This window comes from Papio anubis, chromosome 2 (genome assembly GCF_008728515.1).
Source record: "Papio anubis isolate 15944 chromosome 2, Panubis1.0, whole genome shotgun sequence".
NCBI classification, from domain to species: Eukaryota; Metazoa; Chordata; class Mammalia; order Primates; family Cercopithecidae; genus Papio; species Papio anubis.
The window spans coordinates 150,011,364-150,038,136 of NC_044977.1; the positions used below are offsets into that span (position 1 = coordinate 150,011,364).

Below are 26,773 nucleotides of genomic sequence, written 5' to 3' on the forward strand. Positions count from 1 at the left end.
CCCTTCTGGCATGTACCACCACAGACAAAACCTCAAGAATATCTGCTTTGCATTTTTTTGTTTTTGTTTTTGGAGACAGAGCGTCTCCCTCTGTCACCAGGCTAGAGTGCAATGGCGTGATCTCAGCTCACTGCAACCTCCGCCTGCCAGGTTCAAGCAATTCTCCTGCCTCAGCCTCCTGAGTAGCTGGCACTACAGGCACGCACCACTACGCCCAGCTAACTTTTGTATTTTTAGTAGAGATGGGATTCCATGTTGGCCAGGATGGTCTCGATCTCTTGACCTCATGATCCACCCACCTTGGTCTGCCAAAGTGTTGGGATTACAGGCACATGGCCGCCTATTTTTTTTTTTTTTTTTAAAAGGAGAAAAGTAACAACAAACAATAGCCTTAAGAAAAACCAAGAATCACCACAGATCATATGGGAAGCACAACTTTCTCAACAAAGTGACCCAAATTATGACGAATAATCCTACCAAGAACACACCTAACACTGGAGGGGAAAGAATGCTTACACACAACTGTTGTTTGCTCTGAAGATTTGAATAAGTTCCAAGTTTTTATATTTCACAATTTATATACTTTATTACAGTCCACAGTCTGCTAAATAAAAGCAGTAACAAGATATTTCACAAACTATTGTACAAATTAAGTCTTATGAATTTAATCTCATAAAAAATTAGGTGCATAGTCATACTGGCTAACCTAAAAATGCTATTTTATCTACAGCCTAAAATACTTTATAAGAGACAGTTCCAGCACTAAAAATTAATCCCAGTTTTGTTTTTTTTTTTTTACAGGTTTTACAACGTTTGTGCTCTTAATCAAAAAGATCCAGACTAATTCAGCATGTAAAAAATAAATTTTACAAAGAACCCAAGATAATATTTTTCAAATACACTTTTATTTTCTTTTTTTTCCTTCCTCACATACAGAACTTCTCCACATACCACATTTCTTGCAGCTATAAAGTCACTTGATGTTGGCCGGGTACCATTTTATCCCTAAAACTCTGTTGACATCAAAATATGACAGTGTTATATCCATAAAATATTTACATAGCACAGCATATTAAGCTTTAGACACTTGGCAATTAAACCACATAAAAAGAGGACAAGACCCCCATCCTACATGTTTGGAATCAGGTGTTCACCGGTCCCTATCTGGCGACTGTACACTGGTTCAAAGGGCAGCAGAGGCAACAGGCAGTTACTTCAGAGGACACTGAACACTATGATCTGGAAGCACGTTATGATGTAACCCAGCGTCATGTACCACACACCCTTCTCCAAGGTGGTCTCATAATTCTAGAATGGAAGGTCCAGCTGATACAAAATGAAGACAGACAACACAACATTTACTCTGTGGAGATATCCTACTCATACTATGCACGTGCTGTGATTTTGAACATAACTCGTCCCAAAAACTTGTCACGATCATCCTGACTTTTTAGGTTGGCTGATCCATCAATCTTGCACTCAACTGTTACTTCTTTCCCAGTGTTGTTAGGAGCAAAGCTGACCTGAACAGCAACCAATGGCTGTAGATATCCCACCTGGCAATAAAAGGAAAAGACATTAATTCAAACTCTATGGAAACTTTATACTTTTCTCTACCAGGAATTGGCTTATTCTGTACATTTTCTTTTTGAGACTCTGTCGCCCAGGCTGCAGTGCAGTGGTGCAATCATGGCTCACTGAAGCCTCAACCAATCCTCCCACCTCAGTTTCCTAAGCAGCTGGGACTACAGGCGCATGCCACCACAGCCCACTAATTTTAAAATTTTTTTGTAGAGACAGGGTCTCTCTGCCCAGGCTAGTCTCAAACTCCTGGCTTCAAATGGCCCTTCCACCATGCCGTCCCCAAGTGCTGGGATTATAGGTGTGAGCCACCACATGTGGCTTGTAAATTAAAATAATAATAATAAAATAATTTAGATCTATTATTTTCTGTTCTCTGCATTCTTTTTAATTTTTTTGAGCCATAAGTCCATACCTGTAATTACTGATAAAAATGTTGGCTATGTGTGACAGCTCATGCCCCTGAACTCAAGTGATCCTCTTGCTTTGTCCTCCCAAAGTGCTAGGATTACAGGCATGATCCTAGCCACCACACCCAGCCTATTATCATTATTTTTTTTTTTTTGTGAGACGCAGTCTTGCTCTGTCACCCAGGCTGGAGTGCAGTGGCACAATCTCGGCTCACTGCAACCTCTGACTCCCGGGTTCAAGTGATTCTCCTGCCTCAGCCTCCCAAGTAGGTGGGATTACAGGCACCCGCCACCACGCCCAGCTAACTTTTGTATTTTTAATAGAGACAGGGTTTCACCATGTTGGCCAGGATGGTCTCGATCTCCTGACCTCGTGATTCATCTACCTCAGACTCCCAAACGGCTTGGGATTACAGGCGTGAGCCACCGCACCCTACCCTTATCATTATTTTTTAATATTCTTTTTTGAAATGGAGTCTGTTGCCCAGGTTGCAGTGCAGTGGCACCATCTCAGCTCATTGCAACCTCTACCTCCCAGGTTCAAGCGATTCTCCTGCCTCAGTCTCCCATGTAGCTGGAATCACAGGTGCCCACCACCATACCCAGCTAATTGTTATATTTTTAGTAGAGACAGGGCTTTGCCATTGTTACTAAAGTTGGCCAGGCTGGTTGCGAACTCCTGACCTCAGGTGATCCACCCATCTCGGACTCCCAAAGTGCTGGGATTATAGGCGTGAGCCACCGCACCAGCCTATTTTTTTTTTTTTTTTTGAGACATTGCACTCTGTTGCCAGGCTGGAGTGCAATGGTGCAATCTCGGCTCACTGCAACCTCTGCCTCCCGGGTTCAAGCGATTCTCCTGCCTCAGCCTCCTGAGCAACTGGGATTACAGGAGGGTGCCACCATGCCCAGCTAATTTTTGTATTTTTAGTAGAAACAGGGTTTCGCCATGTTGGTCAGGCTGGTCTCGTGCTCCTGACCTCGTGATCCGCCCACCTCAGCCTCCCAAAGTGCTGGGATTACAAGCATGAGTCATTGTGCCCGGCCTTAATTTTTAATATTCTATAATCTTGATTTTAATTTACCTTTTCATCTGTAAGTTGTTTAAGAGACAGTTTCCACTTTTCCCTCCCCCCATATAGAAGGGTCTTTTTAATAATTTTTAGCTTTATTGCATTGTAATCACAATGTATTGATTGTAATTGTAATGTATTTCTACTTTATGGAACTTAAAAGATTTTATTATTATTTATTAATTTAAGTTAATTTGTTTTGAGACAGATTTGTTCTTATTCTCCAAGCTGGAGTGCAATGGCACAATCTAGGCTCGCTGCAACCTCTGCCTCCTAGGTACAAGGGATCCTCCTGCCTCAGTCTCCCAAGTAGCTGGGATTACAGGCATGTGCCCCCATGCCCGGCTAATTCTGTATTTTTAGTAGAGACCGGGTTGCTCCATGTTGGTCAGGCTGGTCTCGAACTCTTGACCTCAGGTGATCCGCCCACCTCAGCCTCCCAAAGTGCTGGGGTTACAGGCGTGAGCCACCATGCCAGGCAGTAACGAGCTTTTTTATTTTCTCCTCACATGATACTTATTGATGACGGAGGAAAAAAAGTAACTTTATATTGTAGAAACCTGGCTGACACCACCTTAACCAAGCAATCAAGGTAATATCACCATTAATGGAACGAAATGATACCATGTCCCTCCTGACACTCTGAGAACTCAACATTTCTTCTGAGGCACTCATGCCAAAATGCACAACCTATATTTAATCATGAAAAACCACCAAACTCAAACTAATGAACATAAAATAAGCCATAAAAGGCCTGTACATGCCGGGCACGGTGGCTCAAGCCTGTAATCCCAGCACTTTGGGAGGCCGAGACGGGCGGATCACTAGGTCAGGAGATCGAGACCATCCTGGCTAACACGGTGAAACCCCGTCTCTACTAAAAAATACAAAAAAAAAAAAAAAAAAAAAAGGCCTGTACTTATTCTTGAAGAGTACAAAGGCATGAACAGACTGAGGAAATATTCCAGACTATAGGTTGCTAAACATATTAACAGTGTGACATCTTGGATCAGGAAAACACTCTTGTACTTCACTATAAAGAATATTACTGCAACAACTGATGGATTTTCAATGAAGTCTACAGATTCATAAGAGTACTATATGTTACCTTCCTTTGTTAACTGTACTATGGTTATCGTCTTTGTTTTCTGTTGCTTATAACACAATACTTGAAACTGGGTAATTTATAAAGGAAGGAATTTATTTCTTACAGTTAATGGAGGCTGAGAAGGCCAAGATCAAGGAGCTGCATCTGGTGAGAGCCTTCTTTGCTGCTGGGGACTTTCAACAGAGTCCTGAGGTGGTGCAAGGCATCACATGGCCAGGGGGCTGAGCATGCTGCTAGCTCAGGTCTCTCCTCCTCTTCTTATAAAGCCGCTAGTCCCACTCCTATGGTAACTCACTAGTCCACTAACTTTTTTTTTTTTTTTTTGAGACAGAGTCTTGCTTTCTCGCCCAGGCTGGAGTGCAATGGTGCAGTCTTGGCTCACTGAAGTCTAGGTTGAAGTGATTCTCCTGCCTCAGCCTCCCGAGTAGCTAGGATTACATGCACCCACCACTATGCCTGGCTAATTTTTGTATTTTCAGTAGAGATGGTGTTTCACTGTTAGTCAGGCTAGTCTAGAACTCCTGACCTCAGGTGATCTGCCCACCTCGGCCTCCCAAAATGCTGCGATTACAGGCGTGAGCTACCACACCCAGCCGCAATGAGCTTTTGGTTTTCTTTTTTTCTTTTTTGAGATGGAGTCTCTTTGTTGCCCAGGCTGGAGTACAGTGGCACGATCTCGGCTCACTGCAACCTCCAACTCCCAGGTTCATGCCATTCTCCTGCCTCAGCCTCCTGAGTAGCTGGGACTACAGGTGTCCGCCACCATGCCCGGCTAATTTTTTGTAATTTTTAGTAGAGACAGGGTTTCACCATGTTAGCCAGGATGGTCATCTCTTGACCTCGTGATCTGCCCAATTCGGCCTCCCAAAGTGCTAGGATTACAGCCATGAGCCATGGCGCCTGGCCTTGATTTTATTTTTTGGGTGGGGGTGGGGGGGACGGTGAGGACAGAATCCCATTCTGTCGCCCAGCCTGGACTGTGGTGGTACAATCTTGGCTCACTGCAACCTCCACCTCCTGGGTTCAAGCGATTCTCCTGCCTCAGCCTCCTGAGCAGCTGGCACTATAGGCACACGACACCACACACAGCTAATTTTGGTATTTTCAGTAGAGAGAGGGTTTCACCAAGTTGGCTGGGCTGGTCTCGAACTCCTGACCTCAGGTGATCTGCCCGCCTTGGCCTCTCAAAGTGCTGTGATTACAGGAGTAAGCCACCGCACCCAGCCTTGATTTTCTTTTTAAGTACTTTTCTACTTTCTCTACATAAGCATATACTACTACCTCTATATTGAAAAAGAAAATGACATTTTAGAAATAATCATCTAACTTTAATTTATCTGCTTGGGTTCTGTGTTCTGAATTGTAGATGTGGGAATTCCATTTACCATCATCATTAAAATAAAACAAAACCTGAACAGATGATGCACAAATTAAACAGGGCTTGGGTCTACCTACCCCAGATAAGGGGTATGCCCACAGATGCTCCAGCTTCCCAAAAGAGTAATTACCACATACAAACTTCTAAATACTTACATGCAGTTTTTTCCCATAATATGGGAAATATTTTAAGTCTATCATTCCATTATGAGGATAAACTGCTACATTTGGTATATCTTCATTCTAAAGTTGAAAACAAAAGAAATCCTCTTTAGGGTCACAAAAAGAATTTCTAAAAACTATGTTTATAATTAAAGCAGTATCAATCATGAACAGTTTGGAGAAACTACAATGCTGCTCTTACTATATTATCATTACAAGTGTACTTCTGAGAAGAAACTTACTCATCTTGATTGCAAATATTATCTAACTAAACCCTTCCACATGAACTATCCTGATTCTTATGCTTCCAGATACACTCTATACTCTTTTTCATGAGAGTCCCTTCTTAATTATAGCCAGTTCCACTCATGTACTCCGGTAAAATCTTACCTGCCCTCCAAATACCAAATGCCAGCCTTTCTACCTACTAACAGCAGGAATGCACTAGCAGGTTTGGGACCAGTGTTTTCCTGAAATGAAGAAAATACTGTGCTTCCAGACTGGAAAGCAATGGCCACCACGAGGCGCCAACCTAGAATGCAGCACTCAGGCCTGGGAGACAGCAGGTGTCAGTTTCATGTGATTAACAACCAGAACTGCAACCAGAGGGAAGCACGAGGGAAAACTTAAGGTACTCCCAGCAAAACTCTTCTTGACAAATTTAAATACTGTATTTCTCAGGGATAAATTTATGAGCATATACAAATCATTAAGTATTACTTGTCTACTGGAATTCCATGTTTACCAACACATATAAACATATTCCATGCTTATCAACATATAAATCAAGCACCACCTATAATCCAATTCATTCATGCTATTAGTTATTTCTAGTATCATTCATGATAAATTAGCAATTTATGAAAATTCGCATGTAACACTTTCCAAATGGGCCTAATTCTAATGAGTTAACTTTAACACAGACTGAGTAGTAGCAAACGGACCACAATGATTAAAATCAGTGCTGGGTTTACGGAGCACTAGTTACAATAAAACATTATTAAATACTTGAATTTTATATCTATATATTAAAAAAATTTTTTGAGACAGGGCTGAAAGCACACATGAAACAGCATAAAACAAAACTAAGAATCCACTCTAAGGAGTTGTAGATTCTGCTCATTTCGTTTCATTATGAAGCAGCATATGGCTGTGGGGTGGGATAAGAAACAGATGAAAGGCACCGGCCAGACAGCACAAAGCACAGAGTGGTGATGCGCCCCACCCACCAGACAAGCTCTAATGATCCAGATGAAGAATATTTGGAAAGGGCAGGAAGTAACAATGCTAGGAGAAATCGCAAAAGCAATTTTCAGTCACTACTCAAACTCCACCCTTCATTTGTACTCTTTAACTTAAAAAATAAGCTTAAAATCAAAGATAACATTTTATATTAGAGAAAAACTAGTCACTTTGATATCAGTGTTTTTCTGCATTAATTGCTTTTGTTGAACCTATTTTACCTTAATATATGACCTTCATTTACAGAACGCATTTCCCCAAAATGAAAAAAAGGTTTTTCTTTGAGAAACAGTTTAGAGTACCTTGGAGTGTGTTTTCTTTCTTTTTCTTTCTTTTTTTTCTCTTTGAGACAGAGGTCTCATTCTGTTGCCTAGGCTGGAGTGCAATGGCCCGATCTCGGCTCACTGCAGCCTCCTCCTCCCGGGTTCAAGTGATCAAGTGATTCTCCTGCCTCAGCCTCCTGAATAGCTGGGATTGCAAGTGTGTGCCACCATGCATGGGTAATTTTTGTATTTTTAGTAGAGACGGGGTTTTGTCATGTTGGCCAGGCTGGTCTTGAACTCCTTACCTCAAGTGATCCGCCTGCCTCGGCCTCCCAAAGTGCTGGGATTACAGGCATGAGCCACCACGCCCAGCCCAGTGTTTCCCACCAGATACCACACTTAGCTTACACTTCCCTCCTTCAGGCCTAACAAGTCTTAGTGGGCAGCATCAATGACAGAGCAGGGCACTGGGGCTCAGAGTTAAGCCAGGTGCTCAAGACCACCAGGTGTGGCAGACGCTCAACTGCTCTCTCAGTGTGGGCCTAAACCATGCTCTTGGCAGGATTTTTCTTAATCTTTTAATTTATACCTTCTGTGAAAATAAACATTTAGAAATTGTGAAATATTAAAATGAGTATCTGAATAATGAGATACTCAGGGTGAAGCATATATGTCATAATTTTCTAAGTATATGAATAACATCATGTTTTTTTTCTTTTTGCAACGGAGTCTCGCTCTGTTGCATAGGATAGAGCGGAGTGGTGCAATCATGGCTCACTGCAACCTCTGCCTCCTGGGTACAAGTGATTATCTTGCCTAAGCCTCCCGAGTAGCTGGGATTACAGGCACGTGCCACCACGTCAGGCCATTTTTAAATTTTTAGTAGAGACAGCGTTTCGCCATGTTGGCCAGGCTGGTCTCGAATTCCTGACCTCCGGTGATCCGCCTACCTTGGCCTCGCAAAGTGCTGGGATTGCAGGTGTGAGCCACCATGCCGGGCAATAGTATCATATTGTAAACTATGAACAACTAACTCTAAGAACCTACTGATGGTCACTAAGTTCCACCAAAACAAAATGGAGTTTAAAAAATAATGCATTTTGTTTCTTCCCACTTTTGATTTTCTTAATATGATTCATTTTCATAATAAATTAAAATACTGGGAAAAAAATGTCATAAATATGAACATTACACCTTTTGCAGGAATCATCTTTTAAGTTGATATATATTAAAAGGCCACCTTGGCCACCTGCGGTGGTTCACGCCTGTAATCCCAGCACTTTCAAAGGCAGAGGCGGGTGGATTGCTTGAGGCTAGGAGTTCAAGACCAGCCTGGCAACATGGTGACTCCCTGTCTCTACAGAGAGAGAGAGAAAAAAAAAAGCACCTCCAAGTATGGTCAGTGTTTGTATTTTCAGGACTCTAACTTGTATAAAAGCAATTAAGGCAGAACAAAATCAATATAAGACAAATAAAAGACGTATTACAAAAAAGAACTAAAGAATTTAAAGAACACTTGATACAGACAAATCTAATAGCAAATTGCAATTATGATACGCAATAAATGCTTCCTTCTGTTCTGGAGAGCCTCATCTCTAAAATTTATGGGTTCTAACTGGTTTGTTACTTGTAACTAGCCCAGGGATAAAATGCCAGATTTTACAAACATTTCTTCCACTTTTGTGTTTTTCTAAAAGCAAAAAAAAAAAAAAAAAAAAAAAAATTCCACTACTAAATAAACAAAATTTAAAACCCACCTGCTTTGATTATTTTATGTACTTCACACACATCTCTCCAAAGCAAAAGGGAAAGCTAACTGAAATCGGAATCATTAAATCTGGATTTTTCATTAACACTCCCCCCAACTATTCTAGAAGTGAAGGATACATAATAGATAAACAACAAGAACAATGCATTTAAAACCTTAAGGGGGTCGGGAGCGGTGGCTCGCGCCTGTAATCCCAGTACTTTGGGAGGCCGAGGCAGGCGGATCACAAAGTCAGGGGATCAAGACCATCCCGGCCAACATGGTAAAACCCCATCTCTACTAAAATACAAAAAATTAGCCAGGCGTGGTAGTTCGTGCCTGTAGTCCCAGCTACTCGGGAGGCTGAGGCAGGAGAATTGCCTGAAGCCGGGAGGCGAAGGTTGCAGTGAGCCGAGATCGCATCACTGCACTCCAGCCTGGGCAACAGAGAGAGACTCCGTCTCAAAAAAAAAAAAACAAAAAACACACATCTTAAGGGAAGAGGTATATGGAATTGTTTATACTGGCCAAAGCCTTACACAATTTAAAGCTTAGGAAAATAATTTAAAGCTTTTGCGCTTCTGGCTTGAATGTGTTTTCCTTTCAGGTGATATTGGCTTTGTAGACCCAGGATTCCATCCAAGCTAATCCATGCCGCCTGCTCACAGGCTCCTGTATACAGGCGCACTGTCATGAAATTAGCACTTCCACCCAGCTGAAGCCCAGCACCCAAGCCCCAAGAACTTCCTACCAGAAAGCTTTGTGAACCAGCCCTGAGGCTCATGAAGGGTTACCCAACATTTTTTCTAAATGTATCCTGTAGCTATAATGTTCTGACTTGAGAGCTGACAGTATATGCTGCCCACTAGATTTTTATAAGAATGTATCAAGAAAAGCTCAGCCGGGCGTGGCGGCTTATGTCTGTAATCCCAGCACTTTGGGAGGCCGAGGCGGGCGGATCATGAGGTCAGGAGACGGAGACCATCCTGGCTAACATGGTGAAACCCCGTCTCTACTAAAAAATACAAAAAATGAGCAGGGTGAAGTGGCTCATGCCTGTAGTCCCAGTTACTCGGGAGCCTGCGGACAGAGAATGGTGTGAACCTGGCAGGCGGAGCTTGCAGTGAGCCGAGATCGCGCCAATGCACTCCAGCCCGGGCGACAAAGCGATACTCCGCTCCCATTAAAAAAAAAAAAAAAAAAAAAGAAAGAAAGAAAAGAAAAGCTCAGCTTAGATGTAGTATCTGGTTTTAAGTGAGATTCTGGCTTGCTTTTTTTTTTTTAAGCGTGATCTCGGCTCACTGCAAGCTCCGCCCCCTCGGTTCGAGCGATTCCCCTGCTTCAGTCTCCTGAGTAGCTGGGACTACAGGCGCCCGCCACCACGCCCGGCTAATTTTTTGTATTTTGGTAGAGATGGGGTTTCACCATGTTGGCCAGGATGGTCTCGATCTCCTGACCTCGTGATCCGCCCGCCTTGGCCTCCCAAAGTGCTGGGATTACAGGCGTGAGCCACCGCGCCCGGCCGACTCTGGCCTTTTGTACAAGTTTCCCACTGAGCTGTCTGTGGCATAAAGAGGTAAAGTGAATTGCCAGTGGTCACACACACATAATTTCAACCCAGATGAGAAACCATAAACTTCCTGGCTTTTTATGCTACTCTAAACAGTGAATACTCTTAAAATATTAGTAAGGACACTCCAAATCGGGAGTTCTCAAAATGTGTGCCTCAGACCAGCAGCATCAGCATCACCTGGAAACTTTAGTTAGAAATGCAAATTTTGGGCCTGCGCGGTCGCTCATGCCTGCAAGCCGGCAGATCACGAGGTCAGGAGATTGAGACCATCCTGGCTAACACGGTGAAACCCCGTCTCTACTAAAAAAAAGCACACAAAAAATTTGCCTGCCGTGGTGGTGGGCGCCTGCAGTCCCAGCTACTTAGAGGCAGGAGAATGGGTGAACCCGGGAGGCGGAGCTTGCAGTGAGCCGAGATCACGCCAGTGCACTCCAGCCTGGGTGACAGAGTGAGACTCTGTCTCAAAAACAAAAACAAAAAAAGAAAAAAAGAAAATGCAAATTTTGGGCCCTATCTCAGACCTACTGAGTCAGAAACTATGGGAATGGAGCCCAACAAGCCAACGTGATTCTGATGAACGATCGTTTGAGAGCCACTGAGCAAGAAGTTTCTGCCCAAGTAAGAAGCCCATTAACAGTAAAAAGAATTTTTTTTCCACAACTTTAAAAGTGATTTCAATGTAACATTTTAAGTAAAATATTTCTGTCCTACTATCGGAGTTGAAATGTTAATATTTAGCACAATGATAAGTTTAGAACTTAATGTCTCCTCAGAACTCTTACCCATCTTTTACATTATTTGTCTTAGTGGCATTTGCAGCATGGAGAGAAAACAAAAGAAAGTTATGAGATGAAAACTGCACAGTATTCTGGAAAAAAATTAAGCAGGGACAGGGGAGATAAATAATGCTTCTACCTTAAGGAAAATGTACCATATTTCATTAAATCTCAGATAGCACTGATAGCTAGCATGCCAACTAACAAACTATTAAGAAAGAGAAAAATGTCATGATACAGTATTAAGACACCATCAATTATAAGGGTAATCCCAATTTCAGTGTTACTGAGCTGGCAGAAAAAAAGTAAATCTTAGAATTGATGAAATATGGTATATGTGAAAATAAAGGCAATGTGTGCAAAATCAAATACACATGGAAAATGTCTTTCTGAATTATTATTAAGGAAGAGAAGGACTACTCTCAAAAAGGTTGGTGGAATTTTATTCTAAGGCACTACAAAGGACTTTAAAATGTGACAGGGAAGAAAAAAGACGACTAAATCCTTAGACTTTTAAAGTATTTTAAGAAACATCAAAGATTTAACAGGAGTTATTTTTTGAATACTAACCTTCGAAACACAATCTATCCTTGGCACTCCTTCAGGCTTTAATCCAATTATCTAAGGTTAAGAAATAGTGATAAATTTAAACATCACGTAAGTATGCAATGGAACTTCCTCCCTCTGTTGCTGGGGACAAGGGATGAAGACTTTGAGATTAACACCAACTGTATATTAACCCAGTGAGTTACATCTGCCTTTTACTTTAATCTTATTTGAGGGGATTAAAATGAACTTTTAAATAAAATAACTTCAGCAATCAGGTATCTTATTACTGTCCTGGGCAATTTAGAAAATAAATCAATTACCAAAGATTTAACTGAAACAAAAGTACCCTTTGCTACCCTTAAAATAACAAACAAACAGAAACCCTTAAATCTAATTATTAGTATTTATATGAACAAATAATTTAATGTAAATAATAAGAACTGCAGAGGCACAATAATTAACTGTTCTTCACAAAACTATATTAGGTCACACTCTCCATATTTCCATGAGGGCCCCACTGAGCCTCACTGTATCTCATAACCCATCTGCTCCCCAAAAGGCACGCCCTGGGAGAGCCCTATTTTAAGACTCCTTTCATGTATGTAGGTGACAGAATTGAATCCTAACATATTTATACATTTTGTGAGATAATTTTTTGGCATTCTGAATTTATATGCAGTTTCCATGTGAATGCATGTAAAATCTAAATATTGCTCTCCAAAGACAAGTATTGTTGTGACCTAATAATAATGTCAATAGTGCTAACTGGGAACTGTACTGGTATGAAACCCCCTGCTACACTACATAAGCTCATCTCATCACTGATTCCTGTGTCTGATGCTGTCCTCCTGCCAAAGCCAGGCCCTGAGTCATCAGCAAGTATGGTCTCAGACCATTATCATTCAAAGAGGCCATCTTGGGAAAGAAAACAAACCCCCGAGGTTGATCCTCTCCTGGCTTTCTACTGGGAACAAATTTTCAGCAACCTAGATGTTGTGAGGATACTTCTAGTAGACTGGGATTACAAAAGGCATCTCTGTTAAAACAAACTTAATTCATTTTATAAACTAGATCTAGTTTCACATTACTTTCAGCTTACTTTGTTAACTTCAATTCTTACTTCTGAATAAAGTCTAGTTGAAACATCCCACTAGTCATTTACTGAGCACCTAGAATGCTATGGGACAATCTGGAAGCTGTCAGTTATCCAAGGCCTCCCAAAGGGATGAAGGAGAGGCTGGAGGGGTGTCAGTCTGGGCACCTCAGGGCCTAGCTGGTTCTCCCTACAGGGAAGCTCCTTATTTAGCAGTGCCAACTTCAAAAGACTCAAGTTTTACTTTTATTAAGGCTGGTGGCAATTTGCTCACCAATGATGACTTATAAACTCATGATTTTGAGAAGTCTAGACCTGTTTAAATGACCAGGAATGACTTCACTCAGACCTTGCAGGCCTCAAAACAGTAAGTGCATCAGAATACAACTCTGAAGTACATTTACACAGCAGCAAGGCACAGGGGCTAGGGATCACTTTGTGACTCAAGAAAAGCTGTTATCAGGTTCTGTTGCACAATGACCCTAATTCATTAGCTTCTTACTTTGCTCACTACTATACAATTCAGGGAGCCCTTCTGTAAAACAGCAAAATGCTGCTACTTTGGATACAAGTGCAACATCCCACTGAACTCGTTAGAATGGGATTTATTTGTATTTCTGTTACTTAATTACATACACATATACATATACTATAAAACAATGCTTCGCTGAGTATTTCGAAAAAGTTAAATAAGCTTAAACTTTATGGAGTCTGCAGAATTTTAAATTATTTCACAACACAGGATTCAAAGATGAGCACTGCACCCTAACAAGACTCTGCTTTGGTTATGACAAGGAGAACACTTGCCCCTTGGAGCATTAATCTGGTAAAATGCATGTAGGCATTTCCAAAGAAGAAAAGTTTAAGTTACTTTAACTCCTTACTCCATGATTAATCTATGAACCTCTCTTTTTTTTGCCATATAAACTTTCTTCCAGTGAGTAGTAAACATTACTGCTAGCCTTTAAAGCAAGCTACCCCCCCAATGATAACTTTTAATAAGTTATTTACCATTAACCCAACCCAAACAATCTAAAAATAGTTGCCTCCTTAAAAGAGAATACTAGAAAAAAAGCAGCAGCAGAGGTAAAATATGTACGTACTCTGTTCATTTTCACAAGAATACAAGGGTTTCCTTGGGAATAGCCAAAATCAGGATCATTCATACCACTGCATGCTTGAAGTAATGAAATAGGAAACTGACATGCAACATAAACTGGACCCTTCTGTTCAAAAAGTGCTCCATCAGGACAGACTGTGAGGTTCTTCTGTTCTTCTAAAGTATACGCTAAAAAGGAAACATACATGTGCACTAGATCAGCCAAAAAAGGTATTAAAAACAACCAGGAATATATAAACCTTTGGAAAATGTTCTTCAAAGACAAAAACAGCAATGTCAATTACCAGATAACTTTAGGGAAAGAATGTTAAGTTTGCCCCTTTACCTTTTAACAGCTAACTAGTGCTCTAAAGTTACTGCATTTCAATAATCATACAAACTGGATTATAGATCCATCTCTTCTGTCACCATTAGGTGGCGGTACCAGCCATGGCTAAAGCATTATCTCAATGCCTTCTGCATGCTTGGTGATACAATGGAGAGGATGTAAAAAGGCACTGCTGCTGCCCTCATGGCGCTTACGGTTTTGTGGGGAAGACAGACATTAAGTGAGTATAAAATCAGAATTGCAGAGGTATGAAGACATAGTGTTATGACAACCTACACTTAAAAAAAAAAAAAAAAGCAACTGAGCTGAATGCAGAAGGGAATGTGGTAGTTAATGAAGCTAGGAGAAGCACTTCCAATGAAGGAAGGTAGAAGCCAGACCACACAGTCTTGTAAACTGTGTTAAAGAATTTTGAGGGGTGCGGGTGAGTGTTCTGCCAAACAGCAATTAACAATCCACTAAAATATTTTAAACCAGGGCAAGTGGATAGTATGAACATACTTATGAAATTAACTCTGACTTCTCTGTGGGGTCAGTCCAGAAGGGAAAAAGAAGGGACCCGGAAAACAAGTTAGGAGACTATTAAAACAGCCCAGGTGAGAGACAACTAGCTCATAGAAGGGGGTTTTTAGCAGAGATGGAGTCTAAAGTGATAAAGGAGTAAAATGGTTAGAACTTGGCAATGGGAGGGAAGAGGGAGGAGAAATATGCAACAGACAATACAATTCTGCTCTGTACTCGGCAGTGTTTAGTCCAAGAGGCACACAGTGAGCAAGCCTGATGTGATCCCTGCCCTCAATGAGCTTACTCTAGTGAACAACACTTACTAATAAATAATTAAGATATAACAGTGCCTCAGTAAGAACTATTGGTGTGTGGGTGCAATTGGTACCAGAAAAAGGTATTGAATTCAACCAAAATAAGAACCAAATTTCAAAGAGTATGCCTCAAAAAAGGAAGTGTAAAGTCTTTACCTTGGGGGGAAAAAATCACTGTCAAAATGTTTGGTTTCATCTTATGCTTATCCGAAACTAGATTACTGTGGGAACTATGTACTCATTTAAAAGCAAAGAATGATTCAGGTATTTTGTGGGGGTAGAGATAAACTTTATAACAAAACAGCATCATGACACTCAACACTTTGCAAAAAAATGTAAGTCCTTCACCAATTTCCCCAAGGGCTTCTACTGCATAGACTCTGCTGATTTAGGTCAGTTCATCAGTGACCTTTCGTATTTTTTTTCATTATGCTGACTTCCACTTCCATACTATTAAGTGTAAGGAACTGTATGACGACCAGTTAGATTATGCAGAAGGCATGATGGGAACACAGAAAGGTCACTGAACCCAGAGTAACCAAAGAGCCCTATGCATCTGAAGAAAGCCTAAAATAAGAAAGACCAAAGCCTAAGTGCAATGGCTCATGCCTGAAATCCCAGCACTTTGGGAGGCTGAGATGGGCAGATTACTTGAGGCCAGGAGTTCGAGGCCAGCCTGGCCAACATGGTGAAACCCTGTCTCTACTAAAAATACCAAAATTAGCCAGGTGTGGTGGCGCAAGCCTGTAATCCTAGCTGCTTGGAAGGCTGAGGCATGAGGGTGACTTGAACCCAGGAGGTGAGGCTGCAGTGAGCTGAGATCAAGCCATTGCACTCCAGCCTGGCCAACAGAGTAAGACTGTCTTAATGAAGGAAACAAACAAACAAAAAAGACCAAGATAACAGGAGGAATGAATGACCCTAAAGGAAAGAGATAACTGGAACAAAATAAAACTTCAGGTTCAATTAGTATCTGCAGGAAAAAAACAGAGAAGACATTATGTTTTAACCAGATATAGTATCTTTCAAACATGAAAAAGGAGCACATAAGGATCAACAGCAGTTGAATGTTTTAAGAAACAAAAAAAGAGTTGAAAATTAAAGTAAATCCCCCAGAAAGTCTAATTAAGTCAAAACAAAATAAGAGAAAAACAAGAGGTCTAAGACACAACAAACAGAATAGTTCTAGAAAGAGAAAACCAGAAAATTGAGTTGAAGAAATTATCAAAGTGTTACCAGAGGATAACTTCCCTGAACTGAAGAACTTAAGTCTTCATCCTGAGAGACCTGCAATCAAGTCTCAGCAAAATATTTTAGAGACAGAGATCCAGACAGAAATTTTAGAACCCAAAAGAGACAGAGAAAATTGAAAAAGAAAATGAAAAACTTTCAGAAGAAAAAAGGCAAATACAAAGAACTGAGTTCTACATGGAGGTACACTAGCAAATATAAAGGCAGAAACAAGACATTTTCCGAAATAAAAGGGTCCAAATTTACATTTCTGGTGTCTTTTCTTATAAAATTACCTGAGAACGTACTCCATCAAAACTAAGGAGTAAATTAAGAGGAAAAAAAAAAAAAAAAGGGGGGGAAGGGCAAGAGCCAAGAAACAGTGGGTCCAACAAAAGAAAGTGGCAAAAGGAAGTTCCCCAAAGGACAGTTGGGAGTAAAAGGCTGATGTAGAAATAGTACAGATTGCAGCAGGGAAAGGACTCCAGGAAGTAGTTTTCCAGAAAAAAGAGACTCAAGAAAATACCTCAAATGATAGTTTACAAATAAGGAAGTCAGAAGAGAGTATCTACAGATGATAGAAGAAGATATAAAGACCAGGTATAAAAAAGCAACCAATAATGACACTGAAAATAGTAATCAATTAAGAAAGGGAGGAAGGTCTGAGACATGTGAACTAAGTAAAGAAAATGTATAAAAGTGATAATAAAGTGATAATGTATAGAAGTAAAAAATCAAGAACCAGCAGGAAAAGTGTAATATTTATAGATACAGAAGGAAAACACCGTAAGAAAAAGTTCAGAAGCATGAAATTATTCCCTACCAAAAATATATCTAGAGGCCAGGCACAGTAGCTCATGCCTGTAATCCCAGCACTTTGGGAGGCCAAGGTGGGTGGATCGCTTGAGGCCAAGAGTTCAAGACCAGCCTGGGCAACATAGCGAGACCCCATTTCTACAAAAAATTAAAAAATTAGCCAGGTGTGATGATGTGAGCCTGTAGTCCTAACTACTCAAGAGGCTGAGACAGGAGGATCACTTGAGCCCAGGAGACTGAGGCTACAGTGAGCTGTGATTATGCCACTGGGTGACAGAGAGAGACCCCATCTCAGACAAATAGACAAAGGAAAGAAAGAGAAAAGAAACGTGTCCAGAATCAGACTATTTTTCACAAACTCCATTGCTCTCTCCCTTGCCAAGCCACCGTCTCCACTTACCTGGATTACTGTAAGAGCCTAACTAGCTTCCCCAATTCCCCCTTCTAGTCTAGTTTCAAAGAGCTGCTCATAGGATCCTTTAAAAATCTGAATTAGATCATGTTATTATTCACTGCTTAAAATTCCCCATCATGGTCACTGTAAAAGCCAAAGAACTTAACAATGGGTTCTAAGGACCTACAGTCTGGACCTCCTTTAACTCCCTAACCTCAATCTCCTACTACTCTCCCCTGGCTCACTCCATTCACCCCCTCTTGCTTCCTTGATGAATGTTCAACACATCAGCACCATAAGCCTCAGGGCCTTTGCACCTACTGCTTCCTCTGCTGGACATTTCCATGCCTACTTCTTTCACCTCCTTCTGCTCTTCCCTCAAGGTTCCCTTTCAATAAGGCTTTCTCCTAGACCACTCTGCATGTAAAACCACAATCCTTCCCAACTTACCCTATCTCCTTTTTCTGCTTTATTTTCCCCCTCAAGACGTATTATCTTCTAATTCACCACGAGACTAAGCTCCAGAAAGACAGGGATTTTTCTTCTATTCATTGTTGGAACCCAAATGAGTGCCTGCCACAAAGCAGGCCCTCAAAAAATATGTGAATAAATTAATAGGACTTCTGCTAGAAGGGAGGAGGGCAGGGAACACTTCACTGCAGACTTTTTTAGCTATTAAACCATGGATAATACTTTCACAAAAGTCTTTTTAAAATAATACATATTTAACTGTCAAGGAAAAGAGATTAGGAAGATAGTAGATAATGTGGGATCAAAAGCAGCTTTTGGTTTAAGATAGGAGAGAGTTGAAGATTTTTTTCAAGTTGATAGGAAGGATCCAATAAAGACAGAAAGGCTAAATACACACAAGAAGAGAGAGTACATAGTATGTTTCTTAGACATTGAGAGAGGATGAGATCCAAAGCAGGAGTGACACAGGTGGCCTCAAGTGAGAGGAAGGGCAGCCCCCGATCAGAGCAGGAGGAATGTGACATAAAATGGCTGCCATTGTAGATCTGTTTTACTGGTAATGGGGAAACTGGAGGAGCTCCCATCTGAGTTCTTCTATTATCTCTTGAAGCAAGAAATCAGGTTATATGAAGAGAGTGAGTTATAAGGAAAAAGGTAAGGGGTTAAAGGCTTGAAAGTTGGAAATAATCCTTTCAGAGAATTATCCAGAGAAATTCCATAGGATTACCAAGCAGTGAAGCAAGTCCATTTGAGGGAGGTGCTCAAATACTCACAGTGCTAATCAGTCCTGCTCAGTATCTGCTCAGGGGCAGGGGCACAGAAGGATGAGCTACATCCAGTAATTATATGGCTTTATCCAGGAGTGGGGTTCTGCCACAGGGTGTGACATGAAGACTGACAGGTCTGGGATTTTAGAGCACCAGTAAAAGTAAAAATGAAATACAAGCCATGGAATTAAGCTACATAAAAGGGAAGATGGGGTGGGAGATGAGACAAGGTAATGTTCTAGGGAGCAGTTGCAGTTGTGTGTGGCTGAGGAAGAGATGAGCTGATCACGAACCAGCAGGCCAGGGTATTTGATGATTACTCATGTGACTGTTAACACCATTCACATAAATGGCTGGGCCAAACAAAACAGGAGGAAAAGTTGGGCTAGGATGGCTATCAAACAACGTTACAAACTGGTAACTTTGAAAAACTGATGTACTAAAAATCAGACACAGATATAACTTTAAAATAATAAACCATTTCCCATCCCCGACACAAACACTACATTGGACGCAAAAGATCCAAGTCCTCAGAGGAACTATTTCATACAATATAGATTTGCTCTATTAATTAAAATATTTAGTTTTAATGCAGAATAAATGTTACATCTCAAGAAACTTAGTGTACTTATTAAAGGCAGAAAAATCAAATCTACTGCCCATTAGTAAGCCCCTGTGTCTTTCTATAGTTAGAATAGTCTCACAAGTAATTATAAAATGCACTTGTTCAGTTGTCTGTTTAACAGAAGGAAATAAAAGGTAATACACATTCTTTCACATGCTGTGTTTTTTTTTGAGACGGAGTCTTGCTCTGTCGCCCAGGCTGGAGTACAGTGGTGCAATCTTGGCTCACTGCATCGTCCGCCTCAGCCTCCCGAGTAGCTGGGACTACAGGCACCCGCCACCTTGCCGGCTAATTTTTTGTATTTTTAGTAGAGACGGTTTTTCACCGTGTTAGCCAGGATGGTCTCGATCTTCTGACCGCATGATCCACCCACCTCAGCCTCCCAAAGTGCTGGGATTACAGGTGTGAGCCACCGCACCCGGCCCAAAAGGTAATACACATTCTAAGAATGATGTCTCTAAATGTAATCACAAACTTGGCACTTTTTTTTTTTTTGAGACAGAGTTTTGCTCTTGTTGCCCAGCTGGAGTGCAGTGGCGAGAACTCGGCTCACTGCAACCTCTGCTTCCCAGGTTCAAGCGATTCTTCTGCCTCAGCCTCCCGAGTAGCTGGAATTACAGGCGCATGCCACCACACCCAGCTAATTTTGTACATTTAGTAGAGACGGGGTTTCACCACGTTGGCCAGGCCGGTCTCAGACTCCTGACCTCAGGTGATCTGTCCGCCTCGGCTTCCCAAAGTGCTGGGATTACAGGTATGAGTCACCGTGCCTGCCCCACAATTTGGTACTAATTTCTATAATTAAAATCTCTGACCTTACTCTAAGAAAACATACTCACGTTTTAGAAACTTCTTAAGGTCTTCAATGTACCCTGCATAAGAAGTTGGATCAGACCTACTGAATGTATATTCCAATGCAGTCACTGGTTTTGGAAAAACCATAAGTCCTATAAAGAGATAAAAGGGAGAGATTATCAAATTTCCTTCTCTTCTTTTCCTTACTTTTATCTCTAAAAAGCAGATCTCAGCAAATTACATGGAAAATTGTGTTGACAGTATGCTGAAACCATCAAGAACTTCCCAATTCTAATTATGAAGGCACAGACATCTAAAATTAAAAAGAATTCAAACCTTCAAAACTATCTCAGACATTACCGATTAGAAACCATCCCTAAATTTGATTATCTACAGTTAATTATAATCTTCCTTTTTAAAAGATGCAATTTTACTTTGAACTTTCTATATTCATTTTTAAAAAATCAAATAACATTTTTAGGTTTTGTCAATGTGCCATTAATACAAAGAAAATAATTTTAGCAAATCAAAACCTAAGTACTTTTGTCATTTAAATTACAACTGTATGAAAACATTCATAAGACAGCTAACTCCTTTTCAGTGAACAACGTCTATGCATTTTAAACTTTATGGCAAATATTCTTCCTTCAATAGCAGATATTGCTCTGTAATCAAAATGTGGTTTTCACATACTGAATTTGGAGTATAACCACCAACAATTCCTATCAGAAGTCGACGCCCATGTAATACAGACCACGTTGCTTAAGCTTACTAATGAAGAAAAGGCAAGTAGATTTATCGGTAAGAAACAATCAGGCTTCCAACTTTAATATAAGCTTTCCTTGTTTAAAAAGCATTAGACCAGCTGGGTGCAGTGGCTCACGCCTATAATCCCAGCACTTTGGGAGGCCGAGGCGGGCAGATCACTTGAGGTCAGGAGGTTGAGACCAGCCTGGACAACATAGTGAAACCCCGTCTCTACTAAAAATACAAAAATTAGGCGGGTGTGGTGGCGCATGCCTGTAGTCCCAGTTACTTGGGAGGCTGAGGCAGAAGAATGGCTTGAACCCGGGAGGCAGAGGTTCCAGTGAGCTGAGATCGTGCCATTGCACTCCAGCCTGGGTGACAGAGCGAGAGTCCATCTCAAAAAAACAAAACAAACAAACAAAAAAAACGAAAAAACAAAACAAAAAGCATTAGATCTAGATTATTAATTCAACCTTGCACATAGGCTTTAAAACAATCCTAAAATTTTCTCTAGTCTTCAAACATTCCCATACTTAATATATCACACATGTACATATAATACATATTATATGTATATAATATACAACACATACATATTATATATGTATTACATGTACACATGTGCTATATTAAATATGGAAATGTTTAATATATCCCATATGTAATATATACATATGTACATGTGTATGCATGTATATATATTTAAACTAACGATACTTTAAGTACTAAAATAATCGACAAATAAGTTTAAGAAACTCAGTTTAAAACTGTACTTAAAAATATTTAACACATATACTTACATATTTCATACAATTATAAACAGAGTTCAGTGGTTTTGAAATAGATGAGACTATGTTCAATGGTAAGTCACATCACTTAAATAGTAAGTAAAGAATAATCTTAGAATTAGTCTAAGGTAGAAAAAAAACAGGACTACAATGAGAGATGGGGGAAAAGTAGCATCGGAGCTAATCTCTGACCCTTGCTCCAATACACTAAGAGTTTTTAAAGAGTTATTCAGGATATTTAGACTAAGATTAGGTGTAAACAAAAGAAATCATTAGAAAAAATTGTTCTTCTAGGAAAAAAAACAGTTGAGGAAATTAGTTCAGTTTGGCTGGTGATATAGCTCAGAAGTCTATACAGTGAGCAAGGATCTAGATAAGGGTGCTTCCATCTCGGCATTATTGGCATTTTGGGCTAATTATCTGTTGTGGGGGTTGTCCTATGCACTGTAGGATGTTTAGCAACATCCCTGGCCTCTACTCACAGTACCCTCTCCAGCTGTAACAACCAAAAATATTTCCAGATGCTGCCATATGACCCAGTGGTTGAAAACCGCTGCTCTAGAGAGAAACCTGCTAGACTCCCACCTTCCTGGCCTGATTCCCCACTCTCCTGCCCTCTAAATCCCGCTCCTCCAGGACTGAACCTTCTTCTCTAGGTAGAACCTTCCTTTCTCTGTCATCTCGAGCAGTTAGTTTACAGTTTTTGGAATTACAGACACTGAAGTTCTGCACATTACTATTTCTTACTTTTCTAAGAATTACCAGCATCTTGAGGACAAGGGTCATGTTCAATCACCAAGGGAGAGCTGGCATTCAAAGACTGTTTAGGCCGGGTGTGGTGGCTCACCCCTGTAATCCCAGCACTTTGGGAGGCCGAGGTGGGTGGATCACCTGAGGTCAGGAGTTCGAGACCAGCCTGGCCAACATGGTGAAACCCCTTCTCTACTAAAAACACAAAATTAGCCGGGTGTGGTGGTGCATGCCTGTAATCCCAGCTACCTGGGAGGCTGAGGCAGGACAATCGCTTGAACCCAGGAGGCGGAGGTTGCAGTGAGCCGAGATCATACCATTGCACTCCAGCCTGGACAACAAGAGCAAAACTCTGTCTCAAAAAAAAAAAAAAAGTCATAACTGCAAGATAATTACCTGGACTAGGAATCTGGTCACGGTATTTCGGAACCTCATCATTGAGAGTCTGAAGCATAACCCACATCGTGAATGAGAAGAGTGCAGCCAGGAACCCATAAAAAACTAGGTAGAAGAGTAAGATCAAACCTGTAAAAGAAAATAAAATGTATGAAATGTGCACGCATGTGTGTGTGTATACATGTTTGGCCAGGTTAAAGAACAAACCAACTATTCTTGCAAGGGTATGATCCCAAGCTTTGCCATGCACATAGCCAAATATCCTCATATTCAGGACACATAAATTTGCCCAAGCAAGGGGTATTTCAGTAGGCAGCACCCACCCATCCCATGATCCCTCCTTTCCTCTGGTATTTCCAAGTTAAAGCAGCTTCCACCATTCATACTCTGGTTCAAAATCAAAGCTTTAAAATTCCAGCACATAGGGAATGTTTCCCAAAATGAAGTTGATGCCCTCTAAAAAGATAAAAGATGGTTTTAGGTAAACAAAACCCCCAATATTTACATGTTCCTTTAAGTGGCGAATATAAAAGAATTAGTACATGAAACCCATATTTCACAGACAGTAATTATTTGCTTAAATTTAAGTTTTAAAAAATGAGTTGATGGCTCACACCTGTAATCCCAGCACTTCGAGAGGCTGAGATGGGAGGATCGCCTGAGCCCAGGAGTTGGAACCAGGCCAGGCAACACTTTGTCTTTACAAAAAATTAAGTGATCACTTCGGCAGCACATATACTAACAGCGGAACGATACAGAGAAGATTAGCACGGCCCTCGTGCCAGGATGACATGCAAATTTGTGAGTCGTTCCATATTTAAAAATTTTACATATATATATTTTTAAAACTGAGTTCATTGAAAGAATATCAGGAAATATGCAGAGAAGGCAAACTCATGAAGATAGCATTCAATGAATAAAGTTTAGGACACACTGGTCAAATGGAAGGGCTCGTGCAGAAGTGAAAAAAGAACAAGGCCAGAAACAAGCCCTCTGATCAACGGAATTTCACAGCTCTACTGCCAAGCACAATGCAAGATTTGGCAGACACACGTTTCAACATTAAGGGCTTAATCTTTTTCCTTTCACAATTTGGGAACACTAAGATAGATCTATCCTGAACCACTGACTTATTCTGGGAACACTTAAAATCAATTATTTTTCTAAAATGTCTATATTCAAAGTTCTAACACCAGAAGTGGCTGCCGACAAGTATATTAGAATACATTGGTAAAGTCACTTGTATTTCAATGTTTAAAAACTGATCAAAGATTTCTGTAATAATACATTTCTGAATATATTCTTTCCCGCCCCCCGGGGAGTGGTTCCACAACTTTCTTCTGATTCTCAAAACACCCCATGACCCCAAAACAGATTGTACTGAAAGCCAGGTAACTTTTATTTCTCAACTGCATGGCAGGAATCTCCCCCAACCCCAAGCAATTTCATTTTATAATTTAGACGAGCATTCTACCCCTCCCCCACAATTACCAGGTGGCCAAAATAAGGATCGAGAGGACAGAAGAGAGGAGAACAGGATGTCACCTTCAGACAGCATCACTTCCCTACCACATACTGCGATCCTGTTGCAGAAAAAGAAAAGGAAGACCAATCTCAAAGAAGTAATCAGTTTGCTATAGAGAGAAATGAAACACACAGAAAGCCCACAGGCCAGTTTAATAAGATACTGATCTTATTAAAATAAGATCTTATTAAAGATCTTATAAGATCTTTGAGATCCAGGTATTTGCAGGAATGAAGGGATAAAATCCTCTACACCAGGGATGACAGAAACATAAATGTAATGAGTGTGGCTGTATTCCAATAAAGTTTTGCTTACAAAAATAGGCAGATTGGGGCCACAGTAGTTTGTTGACCCATGCAGTTGACACTAAAGTGGAGATGTCTGAAACAAAAGTGCTAAGAGTTTATTTAGCAGTGTTTTTAAGTCATCTTAAAATATTCTTATCACAATACTGTTTTGAACATTTTGATTTTAAATTTCTAGGAAAATAATGTAAATTATATTTACAAAATAGTTACAAAGCAAATAAATATATAGCAGATATGAACAAACTGTCTCCAAATCTGCTTTCTAAAGAACAATTACACAATGAAAATAATGAGTATAAAGAATTACGTTCATACAATATGTACACAAATTAATAGCTATGTCCCAAATCTAATGCCATATACTAGTGGCCATTAGAAACAAGTAAAAAAGTTATTTCCAGCACTAAAGTGAATTTTCCTTACTTGAACAAGATCCTTCTGCCAAGAACCAAACCTAATTTTTAAAAACTTAAACTAGTTAGTCTCACATATAAATATGATACTTTATCAACTACCTCTTCCCCCACTAAGAGAAAAAATACCAGAAAATAAAAACAGAAGTTGTAAATTGCTACTCTTACCCAGGTGTAAAATGTCAGTTAAGTTAGTTACTCAGATGTAGTTTGCTGATGGGGATCTAAAGGGTGGCGTCCTGACTTAGTCATGGATAGTGTTCATGGAACCTGTTTAATGTGCCATGCCCGCCTCAGTGCTACTTGATGTAAGCAGAAAACAGCAAACACAGGCTAAATAGTGCCTATCATATTACTAACGTTCCCTAGTTAGTTTAAAATCTTTCAAGAAATTTCCTTAAGTCATTATCCAACTAAAGAAACTAACATGGGCCAGGCACAGTGGCTCACGCCTGTAATCCCAGCACTTTGGGGGGCCAAGGCGGGCAAATCAGTTGAGGTCAGGAGTTCAAGACCAGCCTGGCCAACATGGTGAAACCCCGTCTCTACTAAAAATACAAAAAATTAGCTGGACATGGTGGTGCATGCCTATAGTCCCAGCTACTTGGGAGGCTGAGGCGGGATGATCACTTGAGCCCGGAAGGCAGAGGCTGCAGTGCACTAAAAATTATGCCACTGCACTCCAGCCTGGGCGACAGAATGAGACTCCATCTCAAAAACCAAACTAAAAACAAACAAACAAACTAACATGGACTTAAATGATGAAGAAACATCAGTATTTTATTTCTTTGAGATGGAGTTTCACTCTTGTTGCCCAGGATGGAGTGCAGTGGTACAATCTTGGCTCACTGTGACCTCTGCCTCCCAGTTCAAGTGATTCTCCTGCTTCAGCCTCCCAAGTAGCTGGGATTTACAGGCGCCTGCCACCGCTCCTGGCTAATTTTTGTATTTTTAGAAGAGACGGGGTTTCACCATGTTGGCCATGGTCAGGCTGGTCTCAAACTCCTGACCTCAAGTGATCCACCCAGCTTGTCCTCCCAAAGTTTTAAAAGTTCTTTATATATAGATGCAAGCCCCTTATCAAATATATAATGTGCAATTATTTTCTCCCATTCCACGAGTTATCCTTTTACTTTCGTAATAATGTTATCTAAGCAAAAAAGTTATTAATTTTGATGAAGTACCACTTATCTATTTTTTCTTTGGTTGCTTGTGCTTTTAGTGGCATATCTAAAATAACACTGACTAATCCAAGGTCATAAAGACTTGCGTCTATGTTTACTTCTAAGAATTTCATAAATTAGCTCTCAAGTTTGGGTCTTTTATCCATTTTGAGTTAATTTTTGTATACAGTTTAAGGTAGGGGTCCACCTTCATTGTTCTGCATAGAAATATCCAGTTGTCCCAGTACTGTTTAAAAAACCATTTGTTGGCCAGGCACAGTGGCTCATGCCTATAATCCCAGCACTTTGAGAGGCCAAAGCAAGCAGATCACCTGAGGTCAGGAGTTCAAGACCAGACTGGCCAA

The 26,773-nt window shown here is 40.6% G+C and overlaps 1 protein-coding gene and 1 non-coding gene across 4 annotated transcripts in view; one reads left to right on the forward strand and one right to left on the reverse strand.

Annotated features, from left to right (window-relative positions):
* Window positions 1–883: 883 nt before the first annotated feature.
* ATP1B3 (ATPase Na+/K+ transporting subunit beta 3) overlaps window positions 884–26,773 on the reverse strand; it is a 48,930-nt gene continuing 23,040 nt past the window's right edge. The window contains exons 2-8 of one of the 3 annotated variants that reach the window (XM_009201591.2): window positions 24,491–24,582; window positions 23,000–23,128; window positions 20,363–20,470; window positions 14,058–14,242; window positions 11,883–11,933; window positions 5,706–5,792; window positions 884–1,556 (exon numbers count right to left, since the gene is read on the reverse strand). In XM_009201591.2, the coding sequence (XP_009199855.1) occupies window positions 1,386–1,556; window positions 5,706–5,792; window positions 11,883–11,933; window positions 14,058–14,242; window positions 20,363–20,470; window positions 23,000–23,128; window positions 24,491–24,557 (798 nt within the window). In that variant the 5' untranslated portion in view covers window positions 24,558–24,582 and the 3' untranslated portion in view covers window positions 884–1,385. The remainder of the gene's footprint in view (window positions 1,557–5,705; window positions 5,793–11,882; window positions 11,934–14,057; window positions 14,243–20,362; window positions 20,471–22,999; window positions 23,129–24,490; window positions 24,583–26,773) is intronic. The other 2 variants (XM_003895011.4, XM_009201590.3) reach the window with 2 other exon arrangements.
* On the forward strand, window positions 23,714–23,820 carry LOC116273917. Its single transcript, XR_004182420.1, has one exon. It is a non-coding gene; the product is annotated as a U6 spliceosomal RNA (small nuclear RNA).